Source organism: Myotis lucifugus, unplaced genomic scaffold (genome assembly GCF_000147115.1).
Source record: "Myotis lucifugus unplaced genomic scaffold, Myoluc2.0 scaffold_830, whole genome shotgun sequence".
In the NCBI taxonomy this organism is placed as follows: Eukaryota; Metazoa; Chordata; class Mammalia; order Chiroptera; family Vespertilionidae; genus Myotis; species Myotis lucifugus.
In genome coordinates this window covers 80,330-96,076 of record NW_005871878.1, presented here as the reverse complement: position 1 = coordinate 96,076, position 15,747 = coordinate 80,330, and the positions used below count along the sequence as shown (strand labels likewise).

General features: G+C 50.6%; 1 protein-coding gene across 2 annotated transcripts in view; it reads right to left on the bottom strand.

Moving 5' to 3' along the window:
• The window catches only part of ST8SIA2 (ST8 alpha-N-acetyl-neuraminide alpha-2,8-sialyltransferase 2), a 35,099-nt gene that overhangs the window by 14,644 nt on the left and 4,708 nt on the right, over positions 1 to 15,747 (bottom strand). The window contains exons 2-3 of one of the 2 annotated variants that reach the window (XM_006106466.3): positions 3,929 to 3,991; positions 25 to 153 (exon numbers count right to left, since the gene is read on the bottom strand). In XM_006106466.3, the coding sequence (XP_006106528.1) occupies positions 25 to 153; positions 3,929 to 3,991 (192 nt within the window). The remainder of the gene's footprint in view (positions 1 to 24; positions 154 to 3,928; positions 3,992 to 15,747) is intronic. The other variant, XM_023747288.1, reaches the window with a different exon arrangement.

Sequence of the window (15,747 nt, the reverse complement as noted above, 5' to 3'; positions counted from 1 at the left end):
CGTCCGAGAGGTAATTACCACTACCTGATCCTCAGAGACAGCGTCTGGTTGTGCCTCCACGCGGCTGAGGCCGGCTGGATGTTGTGTTTCATGCTCTCGTTGCTTCTGTCAACAACAGCTGGTGGTGAGGAGCCATTTATTACACCTTCAGCTCTGGAAGGGAGAAGGGAGGGAGGGATAAATATGATCTGTTAGCATGCCAACGACAAGTCCCATTACTTTGTTTTTGCTGGGGCTTGACTGTAAACTTCTTCAGAAGAGCAAAATTGCAGTTATTACCTGAGAAGGGAAGAAAGCCTATTTATCTTCTAGAATGCACAAACTTCTCCCTGTGGTGTATCCGACGTACAGGAAAGGGGGTGATAAACTATCTCTCTCCCCACCCCCGTGTTTCTTCCCAATGAAACCTAGCAGTCACGGTCAGAATCATACTTCTCCAAGTTGCTTTAGCAAAACTCCAAATAGCAGCTGCATTAGCAGCCGAGTATCCTGATGGTTTACAAACGTAATGAGGAGAAAACCACAGATCTGTAACACCCCCTCCTTTGTCACTGAGATGCCTTCTTCAGAGTTCTCGATGCTGTATCTTTCTCTCCCACTAGACCAGTGGTTCTCAACCTGTGGGTCAAGACCCCTTTGGGGGTCGAATGACCTTTTCACAGGGGTTACCTAAATACATCCTGCATATCAGATATTTACATGACAGTTCATAACAGTAGCAAAATTACAGTTATGAAGTAGCAACAAAAATAATTTTATGGTTGGGGGTCACCACAACATGAGGAACTGTATTAAAGGGTAGCAGCATTAGGAAGGTTGAGAACCACTGCACTAGAATGTAAGCCGGGGAATACCCCTCCTCATTTCTATATTCCCCAATGCGGGTGCTCAGTAACTAAGTGTTTGCTGGATTCACATTTGCCTTTTGTCCTGGGGCGAGCCTGCTGGCTGGCTCTGTACACCGGGGGCAAATCACCATTCTGGGTGCACACCATCTTTCCACCCAATTCGGGAACCTCAGGCATCACAGGCCCCGCCTCAGTTCAGAGGCTTGAAATCTATGCTAGTGGGTTTCTAAGAAACTAGGTTACAATTACATCCACAGGCAGGAGCCGGCCCGCCTCTGCCGGCCGCACGCAGACGCATGTGGGTCGCCTCCCAAGCTGTCTGTGCTGGCGGCAGAGTCGCCCAGTGACGATGATGACTGGGTTTGGGAGGCCCGATTCTGGAGCTTTAAAGAATCTAAAACAAGCACCAGTGTTGCTTGCGTTTACCATGGAGCAGCCAAGTTTAAAAAGGGGGTCTAAACCCAGTGCTCGATTTTGCTTTTTGCAGGGAGAGAAGCCATTCATTGGGGGGTGCATGTTGTCTGTGCGCTTTCTCCCCAGATAGCTCCGTTACTCAGCATTCCTGACTGGTATCACTCGTCTTGGGTTCAAATATATGTAACGTTAGCAGAGAATAAAAGAGTCAAGAATTAGTGACCAAGGCCTAGCATCCAGGCTTCAGGGAAGCCTATGAGAGGAACGGGAGACTCGACCCTGTGGCATGTTTGCTGCTTTCGTGAAAGGAAGCAGAGGGTGCAGTGGGAAGATTTCCCAGGCCGTGTGACTGGGAAAATCATTTTGCCTCTCTGAGCCTCAGAGTTCCCATTTATAGGAAGAGGGTGTCGAAGAGGAAGACGCCAGCGCTAAGGCTCTGGAATTCTGTAAGGACCACGCAGGGCCCATACCCATCGCCGGCTGCCGTCTCACGAGGCTCCAATGGGAGCTGCTTGTGGCTGCGTCTCTTTAACGCTGTCACTTCTGGGTGGGCCACAGGTGGGAGCAGTGACCCCCCAGGGCCACTGATTTAGCTTCCCTACCCCACGCCCCCAAGCTTCGCCGCAGCTCACATCAGTAGGCGTATGTGATAGAAACACTAAGAGGCCGGCTGATAGTCTCATCAGTAACCAGGGACGGGGCCTCTTGTGGTTTAATTTAGATTCAATCTTGGGTGATGCTCCGCAGAAAGGAGCATATTGGGTGCCCCGGGCTCTCTCAGCCATGAAGGATCGGCAGGGGTGTCGTGACAAGAAGGCTTGCGGAGGAGACGTGCTCGGAAACCCGCCGAAAGGGCTTCCAGGCTTGTCTGTGATGAAGGTAGGGACCCAGGGGATGAAGACGGGAAAAAGAAAGAGGTAAACATTGGCATGGGCAGCGGTAAAATTCCATTTGTCTCTACTTCCTAGCGAAAACTTGGATGGGGTCCTGCCTAACCAGCCATGGTCTTACTGAACTTGAACCCTGGCTCTGTCGCTATCTCTCTGGGGTACTGGGGGAAGTCACTTTGAGTCCCTGGCTTCTGTCTTCTTATCTGTAAAATCAAGGGACGGATGAGATAACTCCAGGGACCGCCTCCGCTCACTGGCTGTCCATGCCCCGTGTCGCACAGACACGGCTGGATGAATGAATGGAGAGTCCTGTCCAGTGACTGTGACCTCCTGTCCTCAGCACCCCGTCCAGCCCAGTGACACTGGAGTCTCATGTCAGGCTTACGTTTCTCTGTCTTCTGATGCCATGAGTGCATACACAGTGTTAGGAATAAGTCTCAACTGAGTCCCTTTAACACATCAGGCCAGATAGAACCTTCTATTTAGAGGTCCTCATTCTTGAAACACCCCTGGAAAAAGATGTGTATTATTCTGAGTTAGGACACTGAGGCTCAGAGGCGTGAAATCACGTGTCCAAGGTCCCAGCTAACAGGCCTGGGACTGCATCGAGGTCTGCCTGGCTCCCAATAGCCTCCACCCCCACCCCACGTGACCACAGAGCATGATGGGGGGGGGGTCCTGCTCCAGGGGCAGGACCTTCTTTTTGAAGAAGAGGGCATCTTTCCACAGTGGGAGAGAGACACATAGTTTATCTACATTTCACCAGGCACAGCAAAAGCGTCATCTGTAGCTCCCAGGTGGTTCAGAGGTCAGGACGAGATCTAGAAGCAATGATGTCAGGGACACAGAGGACCGTGGCCTGAGTCAGTCCTCTAGGCTCAGGAATAGACATACTCGATAGATGTCATATGGTCAAGAGACCTGAAAAAACTACGGAAGGGCAAATGACAGACCTTACTCTGAATACCTGGACCGCTCCTTCCCAGACTGACCAAAATAGCATATTCAGAAAGTCAAACAAAGCCTTCCTGTTGAGCACTGGCCTTCCCTTTCTTCTCCCATTGCCCCGTCAGCTTGGGCTTATGAGACTCCGGTCAGCTTGGGCTTATGAGACTCCGGTCAGAGCTGTGATGCAGCCGTCACTGATGGAGACTGGGGACTCAGAGGCATGGCCCAACCATAGCCAGAGGCAAGCCTGGTTCTGTTGGGCTTGCCACACATTTGCTCGCTGCCCTGCACCAAGCTGTCCCCTGGCCAAGGCCTGTCATGGGAGGAAGCATGCTCAGAATGTAGAATGTGCATTCAATGATCACGGTTAGCATTACTCAGTTGACTCCCTGATATTTTTAAGGGGCCTCAGCAAAAGTTTCTGAACGCTTTACTTTCCATCGTAACGTCCTGGACGCGAGATCGACAATGAAATTGGGTGAACGTCCGGATTCCCTTCAGAGCCTCCGTTGCTCAGCAAAAATGCAAGTTATGAATAAGCTCGTTGGTGGCCCACGTGCTTCCAAGTGGGTGGACTCTTGTCCCGAAAGTGACTCTTAGCATCTGAGCGTCCCGTCTCTGCAGCCTCTAGACCTTGGGCCATTTCATGGACATTTTATGGACAGGTTCCTTCCCCCGCCCCCCAAGTGATTAGGAAAATGCAAGGCCAAAGTGAAAGAAAACAGATCTGTTTCCCGAGTAGGAAGGGCACCATCCAGCCAAGAGGAGAAGCAGATTAATAGCTGCCTTACAGCAAAAACAAATGAACACAAAATCTAATTTACAAACCTATTAGATTTGCTATGTAAGCTGTTCACAGCCGATCTGATTGCACCTCTGCCTCCAGAATTCCTGCAAGACAAAGGAAATGCATTATTTATAAACACAGCTCTTCTTGGCACAGCCCTCCTCAGTCCTCAGGAGATCCCGCAGCCAGCCCCGGAGACCCACAGAGGGTGGCTGAGACCTCCCTCTTGGCCTCTCCAAGACAGGCAACATCCCGACCCGGCCACAAACCCAAACATCTCTCAGGGACGTGGGCCTCCCAGGCCCTCCCCTCCTCCCCCTGGATCATAGTTTAATCCACACCACGGTTTCCACTTGGGGCTTCCACTTGGACCCTGAGATGAAGTCCTTTGGGATTCATTTCCCCTGCGTCACCCCGCAGCCACCGCTCCTTAGCACGTCTCAGCATCTGCTCCCCGAGTCTCTGGCTTTCGCTCCCACGTGTTAAGATGTTGTTATCACATTCTCTCCACACTCGAGACACCAGAAGTTCAAACAGAGGCAGCAAGATGGCTCAGTAGTGCCTCCAACCGAATGTGATGTGGTAGCGGTTTGTTTTTTGGTGGCAAGAGACATAATATTAAGTGGTGTCACTTTGTGGGGAGCAGGAGGTGGGTGACTAACGGGGTCCTTTGCGCGTTCCTCTGGAGGACACGTTTTTGGAGTAAAAGCACCCCGCGGCCCTTTCCAGCCCAGCCATCCATTCCGTTCTGTTGGATTCCACTCCGGACCTGGGCTCCCAGGCCATGAAGTCTCGCGCTGCTTTGCTATCACGAGGGGCCAGGCGATGGGTGAACCCATCTTACCCTGGTACCTTGCCCACTCCGTGCCCTGTGCGCTGGTTTTAAAAAGTCGTATGTGAAGCTAATTGCTTTACGTCAAATCGTGTTTTTTTTCTTACTCATTCTAGAATGTGTGGTTTGAGGACATATTTCTTCGTACTTTTCTCATTGTTACTATTTTTTTTTAAAGTTCTATTTAGCCTTTCAGTCAAGGTGTTGTTGGACTCCAAAGAAACAGTTGAAGTCACTGGGAAAGCTACGTATTTTAAGGATTTAATGAGAATACTCTGGGGAGGTTGATGCCTATCTCTATAGTGGTCTTAAATTTGGATTTTTCTATCGGCTTTCTTTATCTTAAGGCTTCACATACTTGTAGATATCATGTGTTGTGTGTGTGTGTGTGTGTGTGTGTGTGTGTAAACACATATACTGTCTTTTCCTAATAGACTTACATGTCTTTTTAAACTATTTGGCAACAGGCAATATTCTCTCAGTTCACAGCCAGATGACCGGACAACAGAAAGGATGCTGTGACTCGTGTCTCAAACTTGTCACTCCCAAGTCTAGTTCTTAATTACACAGAGTGTCATTGGTTCTTCACACTTTAAGTCAATTCCTAGTATTTCTTTTTTGTCCCCCCTGGTCCCTCTGGGGACAATGGAGCTCTTGACTTCTAACTTGGGGTCTGGGACTATCTGGCCAGTTCTGGCTCCGTAATCATAATCCACTCGTGTCAGACCCGGGGCTCCCTGGGCCAGAGGGGACTCAGTGTGACCGTGAACATCAGAGCAGCTGTAGCTTTAAAGGCAGCGAGTGCTACTTCTAGCGTGGTGCTTGCACCAAAGTTAGATGTAGTCCCAGCGCCACCCCTGCCTCTCACCTATGTGTTCATCTTCTCCAGCTCCACCCACTCAACTAACTTCTTGCTCATCAGGTCAGGCCTAGTAACTCTATCCCTGTGCCCAGCTGTCTCCGAGACACCTTTTCCTACAGAGCAAGTCTTATCAGTGTACCAAAGCTCTTGAACTTCATAGACATTGAAACAATGCTGGGCACAGAGCTCTGAAGAGACCAGTGTAGGTTGCAGCCTTGACAATGGTGTTTCCATGACAACCGGGCTTCCATGGATGCTTCCATAGGTGCCAACGGGGAGGGTGAGGTCAGCAGCTCATGGCCATCTCTCTTCTGCCACCGCACACCCCTTATTGGCTGCTCAGCTCCTTGCTCTGCCAGCCTCGCTTCCTTCCTGTTAAATATTAGCTTGATGTGATTTAGCCATTTGCTTTCATTTCAGCAAACTTGTGCTTATCAGTCAGCTTCCGTCATAGTACAAAAAGGTGCCGGTTCACTCTAGGGCAGTGATGGCGAACCTTTTGAGCTCGGCGTGTCAGCATTTTGAAAAACCCTAACTCTACTCTGGTGCTGTGTCACATATAGAAATTTTTTGCTATTTGCAACCATAGTAAAACAAAGACTTATATTTTTGATATTTATTCTATATATTTAAATGCCATTTAACAAAGAAAAATCAACCAAAAAAAATGAGTTCGCGTGTCACCTCTGACACGCGTGTCGTAGGTTCGCCATCACTGCTCTAGGTTCTCCCCTCCGCTCAACTTCAGAAAACACCCGTGAGAACTTAGGGCTTTGGTCAGGTTCTAGCCAACTGCGCTTGTCTTTCTATAAAAGTACTCATAGGCAACTGCACATCAAAATGCAAGAAAACAGGTCATTTGGATGCCCAACATTCCCCGCCATGCTTATTCCTGACCCTTTCTCACCATGAAGCTGTCACCTGTAACCAGGGGGACCCAATAATTTGCCACCAAAACCAGAGCACCTTCGGAGTAAACGGAGGCACCTGGGTCTGACCACAGGGTGGGACAGAGCTTCTCCTCTGGAGGAAATATATCACGCAAGATTTGCAATTCAATTCAATTGCAAATCTTGCGTGAATTTTGGGACGCCCTATACTAGGTTGAGGCGTGATGAACGACTCCAAGGCATGGGTTAGAGTCCTCAGGGCATCTTTAATATTCCTCTGGCTCAGAAAAGCCATTATTTTAAATCATCGCCTCTCAACACTTTATGGTTCCATTTGTAAGACATCAAGTCCCTCTCGGAGTCTTCCTGTTCCCCTGGTGGAGGGTGCCCCCAATGGGAAATCTCCGTTTTTCTCTCTATCCACGCCCAACAAGATTCAGATTGCAGTCTGAGTGTAGCCAGGTCTCCTGCGCCTGCAGAAAGCGAGGCCCCCGCCCCCTGCCCTTTACCTGCTGCGCGTAAGCACTGACTATGCAGTCCAGGAGGCACCTGAGAATTAAGAGGGGGCAAAGTCACTCGACAAGTAGCTGTGAGACAGTTGGTGAGCTAATTGGGAAACTATCCATGTGAGATCCACCACACCAAGAAGGGGAAAATGCGATCCAGCCATTAAAAGCTGTGCTTAGGAACGGTTTTATGTGGAAATGCACTGAATTCTCCTGTTTTCGTTCATTTGGGCTGCTAGAACAAAGTGCCATAGCCTGGTGGCTCATCAACACCAAAGATTTATTGCTCACAGTTCTGGGGGCTGGGAGCCTGAGTCAGAGAACCAGCAGGTTAACGGAGGATCCTCTCCCAGGCCATAGATGTCCCCTTGTTCCCTCACTTGGCAGCAGGAAGAGGGAGCTCCGTGGAGTCTAATCCCACCACAAGGGCTCCACCCTCGTGGCCTACTCACCTCCCAGTGGCCCCACCTCCTACCGCCACCACTTTGGGGGTGGGTTTCTAACTTGACGTTAGAGGGACATAAGCATTCAAACCATAGCACCTCCATTGGCCATTTACTTAATATCCACTTTTAAAAAATTGATTTCAGAGAGGAAGGGAGAGGGAGAGAGAAACATCCATGATGAGAGAGAATCATGGATTGGCTGCCTCATGCACGCCCCCTATTGGGGATCAAGCCTGCAACCTGGGCATGTGCTCGACTGGGAATTGAACCTGTGACCTCCTGTTCATAGATAGATGCTCAACCAGAGATCAACACCAGCCCGGCTAGTATCCATTATTTAACCTTGGATGTCATTTAACCTTTTATTGTATTAGACATATACCACTGCAAAACCTTAGCCTTGAGCTTGGCAGCCTTGCCAACTTCTCGTTTCATTCATGTGGCACAACCCCTGGGGTCTGTAAAGAGGAGTAGAACGCCATCCCTCACTCCCACACGCCATGCTTAGCTCTTGAACCCGCCTCGCCAGGACTTGAAAGGCCTCTGCCTTCAGCCAGCCCCTCTCCCCTTCCTTTTGTTCGTTTCTTGAGGGACCGCGTTCAGATGCCGTGTCCCCATTAATGTCAGCTGCCGCCTTTTCCTGAGAAAACCCCCAGAGGGCACCCAGGAAGGGAGGCCTTTGAAGTTGCTTCTCTTCTGCGTCTTTGATGTGTCCCCCTCCCCACCCTACCGGGTCCTGGATAAATGTCCCAGCGGTGGGAAGAGGACAGCTGGGGCCACCAGGGCGGGACCTGGGGTCCTGGGTCCTGAGGGGTTCCAGCTGTGCCGCCCTAGACTTGACTCCCTGTCTTGATGTCCGTCCCTGGAAAGCAGGGTCCTGTTGCGGGGAGACAGTGAGACGCACTGGACACACGTGACTGTCAGTGTGGAGTCGTTAGTGAAGGCAATGGCTGCTGCCCTGCCTCCGGAGCAGAACAAGCCACTGCTGTCTGTGGACTCTGCCCAGCCCCCCGAATGGTTATCCTCAGGGAAGTGGCATTTCAACAGGGCTGCCCACGAGGGAGCAACAAGGAGCAGTGGGTGGAAGAAAACAGAATGTGTTAACTGAGATCGAATTATGATTCCTGCCGCTCCATAGATTCATTTATTGAGCACCTACTATGTGCCAGGCCCTGAGCTGGGCTCTGGGCGGCGGGAGAGGGGGGACAAAGCGGGGATGGAGACAGATAGTGTCCCCTGTGAAGCTGCTTAAAAACTAAATGTGGAGGCAGGAAACCCTCACAAGAAAGACAAACATCCCAATAAAGGCTGTGAAGAACAAGCATTGAATACTTGGCAGGTGCCATGCGCTGGGTATACAGTGATAAACAGGGCAGGAGAGGGTCCTTCTTGTAGAAGATGAGAAAGACTCGAACAATCTACCAGCACTGGGTCCAGGCAGAACCCTCCTCCTCAGTGGCTAACCTCCACCTATTTCCAAGACAGAAAATAAAAACAACACTACACAATGGGGCTCTGATGAAGACCCCAAATCCCAAAGTCAATACATTTTACTTTATTTTATCTCAATTGATCTCAACTCCCAAATGTTCCAGCTTCAAAAGGTAAGATTAGGTACCATTAAGCCAGCGAGACCAGCATTGATTTAAAAACCCTCCGTGATGCTGTGGGACGGGGGAGCTTGCGGACCCTGATGAATCTCCTTGTTATCAGCTTGATTGCAGCCGGCCAGCCGCCAGCTTGGCTGATTCCCAATTCTGGCCACATCCCTCCAGTCCTCTGGCTTCTGTGTACCAGGCCAGGGAGCCTGTGTAGAACCATGAATCACCCTGCTAACAATGCTTACTTACTTTCTTTTTTTAAAAAAAAAATTATTTTTATTTCAGAGAGGAAGGGAGAGGGAGAAAGAGACAGAAGCATCAATGATGAGAATCATTGATTGGCTGCCTCCTGCATACCCCCCCACTGGGGATCGAGCCCGAAACCTGGGCATGTGCCATGACTGGGAATCAAACTGTGACCTCCTGGTTCATAGGTCAACATTCAACTACTAAATCATGCCGGCCAGGCAGACTGGTCTTTCTTTATGGAATGAGGCAAAAGAAAAAAATGGCGTCATCTATAAATAAGATAGAACTCAATGGATTTCAAACCTGGCAATTATACGGGAGCTCGCATAACCCACCGCATCTTCTCTCCGTGGACCATGGGGAGACATAGTTGACCCTTGAGCAACCTGGGTTTGAACTGTGCGGGTCCACTTATATGTGGATTTTTCTTCAGTACTGTAAATCTATTTTCTCTTCCTTATTATTTTAATGACATTTTCTTTCCTCTCGCTTACTTTATTACAGGAATATAGTATGTAATACATATAACATACATATAACAGTTGATTGTATTCATCAACTGTTTATGTCAACAGTAGGTTATTAGTAGTTAAGTTTTGGGGAGTCAAGTTATAGGTGGTTTTTCGACTGCACAGGGGGTCATGCCCCTCCCCCCTGAGTCGTCCAGGGGTCAACACTATATAAACAATTGCAGAATGTAGGTGGCAGGGGCCTTTCTGAGCATTCCAGGAATTAAGTCCCTACTTCCTGCCCTCCCTCCCCTCCTTCCTTTGTTCTCTAAGCCAGCACTTCCTCTCTCTGCCAGGCACCTTGGCTGTGCAGGGAGCTGGAGGCACAGCGCAGCACAGATCCTGAAATGGTCCAGCCCTCTTAGGGGTACAGTCTAGCAGGGCAAACAGATGCTGCGCAACAACTAGGAAGTGTGAGGAATGGTGCAAGAGAAGTAGAGAATGCCGGGACCCTCTTCTCTTTTCGGATTTACCCTTGAACCAAACACTAAAGGAGGCAGGTGGTAAGGGAAGGGGCAGCTAGGACCCTGGATCTGGGAGGGGGGGTGCTCTGGGCTGTCTGTGCCCTTGGCCTCCAGCCTCCTTGCCCCACCCTCCCTATCCTACCGTCCGCGTCTTCCCTCCATGGGGTTTAGGGTTTCATGAGTCCGATGGGTCCCTCCACTGAGTGGGGACAGGCAGGCGGGCCAACAAACATGTACAGAGGACCCACAAAACAGTGCGCATGTGCACTTCCCACAGTTCTAACTTCCCCGTGTCGGCTGCTCGGGCCACTTCCAGAAAGTGTTTTCAAGTACTAGTATACGCATAACAAAAAATGTGATCATTTCTCTAATTCTAGGTGCGTGTCCTTTCCTCTTTTTCTCCCTCCACTCACCTCCCCGCCATGCCTCTCGGTATTATACATTTTTTTGAATTAAATAATACGTTGATGTTGTGTTGTTGAAACCAAAATCCCACTCTTAAATCAATGTGCCTTGGGCACCTGCCAGGCGCTCTTCGTGTTGATTAGGGTATAGTTCAGGCATATCCAGAGTCCACGTGAAGTAACTCCCAAACTTCTGGGACCAGAGGGGCGGTGGAGGGAGCTTGCGGCTTACGGCGTACAGAAGAGCACACGAAAGTCACCGCCCTATCAGTTTACCCACTCATGTTCTCTGGATATCGTATGCTTCCTCCCTTCATTATTTAAGCTCCGCTGACATTTACCGAGAAAGGTGTGAATTAATCCTGGCTACCGCTCCTCCGAGCACAGCCAATATTCTTGTTCTTGAAATCGGAGACGGGGAAACCCAATAGCAAGCGCCCGCGCCTCACTGGGCCGAGTCCAAGTGCGGCCACCCCTCCTTCAACATCCGCTGAAATGTCACTCCCGGGGGCGATTGGGATTAGGAGGTTCCTCTGACCTGCCATGAGTCTGTTTTTTAAAAAAATATATTTTTATTGATTTCAAAAAGGAAGGGAGAGAGAGATTGAAACATCAATGATGAGAGAGAATCTCTGATCAGCTGCCTCCTGCACACCCCGCTCCGGGGACTGAGCCTGCAACCCGGGCCTGTGCCCTGACCGGGAATCGAACCGTGACCTCCTGGTTCATAGGTCGACGCTCAACCACTGAGCCACTCCAACCGGGCCTGCCATGGGTCTTTCCCATCATCTCCAATGCTCCCAGCTTCCCTTTACAAACTCCGTGTGGCACAGACAGTGAGAGAGAGTGTAGGGGGCCTGGGGCAGCAGGAGGAATAAGAGCAGGAAGCCGGTGACTTCAGTGCACGCAAGTAGCAAAGCGCAAGTAGTGTGAGCCATGGCTCAGGCCAACCCAGGTGACATCTGAGCTCCGTGTTTTGTAGCTGCATGACCTTAGCAAGTCCTGGAACCTCTCTGAGCCTCTGTTCCTGCGTCTGCCAGGGGGCAAACAGGGTGGTTACGAGGGCTAGGCACGTGACCCATGGCGCTCTCAGCAGAACTGCGGGCACGGCGTCAGCCCTGGGACACGGGGCTCCCTGTGCCTGTGCAGTCTCCCTGCAGAAGTCTGTCCCCTCCTGTCCATGTCCTTCCATCCTTGCCAGGCTCCATGGGGCCTACGGAAGCCAACTGCACTAGCCTTTCTCTTCCGACAAGAAAATTCCTCTAGGCCTTGATCATGTGTGTTGTATTTCTCTTCCTCCAGTCTCTCTCTCTCTCTCTCTCTCTCTCTCTCTCTCTCTCTGATAGTCAAACAAATGCCCATGCTCCAGAGCTTCTGATTCTGATGAGACGCAGTGGGGCCAGGGAGCAGAGGGCAAGAGAGAAGGCAGCGTCTGTGTGTGGTGGGAACACCATCCATAGCTAGGTGATCCCGAGTGGACAACCCTGCCTTGCATCCATCTCTTGGGGCTGCCATATTCCACTACAGCCTCAGCTGCAGCACTGTCCCCTTCGGCCTCTCGGCGTTATTCTTCAGGGTTCTCTCCCCCACAGGCCTCGTGTTTTCAGGCTTCGTCCTCTGGAAATCCGAGCATGCGTATTTCCCCACTGGGTGTCATTTCTGGAGAGGTCTCATCCTTTGGAGCCTGGGTTTAAACCCCAGCACTGCCACTTCCTCGCTGTGTGGCTGTGGCTGAGTTACTTAACTGCTCTGGGCCTTCGCTTCCTCGTCTGTATAATGACGACAACAATAACTCAGACCCCAGGGGCTCGCTGGGGAGATAACAGGTGTGAATATATAGCGAAAGGGCTTAGGACAGTGATGGCGAACCTTTTGAGCTCGGCGTGTCAGCATTTTGAAAAACCCCAACTTAACTCTGGTGCCGTGTCACATACAGAAATTTTTTGATATTTGCAACCATAGTAGAACAAAGACTTATATTTTTGGTATTTATTTTATATATTTAAATGCCATTTAACAAAGAAAAATCAACCCAAAAAATGAGTTCGCGTGTCACCTCTGACACGCGTGTCATAGGTTCGCCATCACTGGCTTAGGATATCGCCTGGCACACAGCAGCGAGGACAGGAATGACCGCTGTCATTCCTGCTGACATCAGCCTCCCCGGGGAAAAGATGTGTGAGGTGCTCTTCAAGATTAACTCAGAGCCAGACTATCGGATTTCAGGGGTCAGTAATATTTCCAGAAAATTGGGGTTGGGGAGTCACAGGTTAACCAACCTCTTCAGCTAACGAGGCGATCGCAAGATTTATCTACCATCTCCCTCTTTCAGGAAAGAAAGAATATCAATGCCTACGAGAAAACAAGAACAGCATCTCAGAATGTAGAGCAGTTCTCAGGAGATGCCAGTTGGCAGCTTGAAACTAACATAATTGCTCTTAGCTGCCCTGTGCTTTTTTATTTCTCCTTTCTTTGTCCTTTGGGATCGCCCCCCGTATGCAGACCAACATTTGGGAACCACTGACCTCAGGTTCACTCAACCTCCAGCCGTTGACTGAGGACGGGAAATTGTAGCTCGGAGCCTTACAAAGGGGCCAGGAAGCAGAGCTGAGTGAGCCCAATAATAACAAAAAAAGTGCTCGGGGAAACTCGCTGTGACGGCGAGAGCGTCGTTCTCCCGGAGCAATTCCAGAACTCAAACACACACCCACACGCCAGGCGGGAGCTGGATTTCCTAGAGCAGAGAACCAAGACTCCCAGTCTAGCCATGCCGGGCGGAGCCGCCTCCCGCCGATCTAATAGATACGTCTTGTCGGGAGCACGGCTGTCTCCCCAGTCGGAGCGGTCCCCTTCGCCAGCGTGAAGTCTGAGACAGCTGACGCTGAGAAAAGCCTGGGACAAACAGGTGCCGTCAGGACACCAGGCAGCTTCCTAGCCGAGTGACGAATTGCAGGCCACCGGGGAGCATTTAAAACCAGCCCAGCTGCCACCCAGGAGCGTGAGTAATCCCAACACTTAAGGACAAGCCCCGGACCAGCAGTCACTCAGACGCAGGGGATGGTGTCCCCGGGCACTGATGGCACCTGAGCATCCTGCCCGGGGCTTCTCTTGGGGAGATGGGCTTGTCTCCTGATGCACCCCCCACCCCTGCTCATGGCATTCAGGTCCCTGCCCCCCCCTCCCTCAGGCATTTTCACTGATGTTCCCATCTGTCTGTCTAATTCACTCTGTTGAGAGAGATGAGGCTCCTGAGCTTGTCTCGGGGCCACACAGCTGCCACAAGTCTCCACCGACCCACCCCCACCCCCTGGTGTGACCAGCGTTTGAAAACCAAAACCCAGCCGACAAGCGCTATTTTAATCAAGAAAATCTTTGCGATGACACACGCAGACCTGGCCTCACATGTCTTACGCCCTCAATATTTCAGACACACGACTCCCAGCCTCCTTTCTGGGGACCAGCCCTCGCAGGGAAACGATCGGCCCCAAGTTCAGTCTGCTCTTAAGGCCAGCATGGGAGCCGGCCAGGTGATATAGACCAGCCGTGGGCAAACTACGGCCCGCGGGCTGGATCCGGCCCGTTTGAAATGAATAAAACTAAAAAAAAAAAAAAAGACCGTACCCTTTTATGTAATGATGTTTACTTTGAATTTATATTAGTTCACACAAACACTCCATCCATGCTTTTGTTCCGGCCCTCCGGTCCAGTTTAAGAACCCATTGTGGCCCTCGAGTCAAAAAGTTTGCCCACCCCTGGAGAGCGGCACCTTGTCTCCAGGCAGGAGGAGGGTGGCTGGGGCCGTGCGGGCTAGAAAGGATTCTCGGAGCATAAAGAGCTGGACAGAGGCTTGGAGGCGGGCTTCCACCTCTGCTTATAACGGAACCGGCAGTGGGGAATGCACCACTGGGTCCTCCTCTTTCACACACCAGAAAGGGCCTTGCATTTCCACAGGCTGCTCCCCCACGTGCTGACCATGAACAGTGCCCTTCCCTGGGCTGTGCCACCTGGGCAGGGGTGGAGGGGGGCAGTGGGCATTCTGAGCAAGTGCAGGGTGTTTAATAGTTATTAGAATAGCATCGCCCTTTGGGGGGCAGAAGGCTGAATGCTTATTTTTGTCATGTCCTAGGCCCAAGTTCATGCAAATGATATTTTATGAGCTTTGTTTAATAAGCCATATACTTATCACCAGGGGCTGGGGCTAAGGAAAATTAAAACATAATTGTTGAGCCCATCTCCATAGGCTACTGGCATGCTCAGGGTATACACAGGAGAGGCAGCTACCCCAGACATTCTGAGGTGGAGGATGGGGTCTGCGAATGCTTTGCAAGGAGGTTGTTCCAGAAAGAGGAAGGCATGTGCAAAGGCCCCGAAGCTTGAAGCCACAGTGCATTCTGGGAACTGGGAACGGTGTGGAATGGGTGGCTGGAGCTCAGGAAGAATGAAGAGGGAGACAGGGGCTAGGTTGTATATGACCTGTGCTTGAAGCAAGGGGAGCCCTTATAAAATTCCACTCTCTCTGAGAAGGATTTATAATTTGCAATTTAGTAAAACCTAAACAATTTTAAAACCCAGCAACCCTGCTCTGTAACAGGAGAGGGACCACGAGTGGTGACTTGGTTTCTAAGCTGATCATCTCTTTACAATTTAAATTTGATGCTAGGAACCATTGGCAACAAGGACTGGGAACAAGCGAGTTAAAAACCAGGAGTCTTTTTCCTTCCTATTTCATTCTCCAGGCATGTTTCTATCGGAGTGAAGTATCCAGAACTGAAGAGAAGAATGAACTTTAGGGGGGAAAAAAGTCGCATCGTCTTGAACAAATACGTATGCTCCTTAGGGAGTGCCTGGCTGCCACGACTCAAGAAAAGGTCATTTCCTTTCACATCGACTGGACTTGGCCTCTAAAGGGTGCCCCTCACCTCGAACTTGGCTGTCAGCAGCGGCTGCTGCCGGCTCAGGGATCTAGTCATGGCTGAAGATGACAGCTCACCCCTTGGCATCTGCTACTTCCCTAGATTGCCTGATGTTTGGCTGGGCACCGGTCTGCTGGCCCAGTATACTGGACGGCTTGGTTCTGATGTGATGTCCACTCTACAG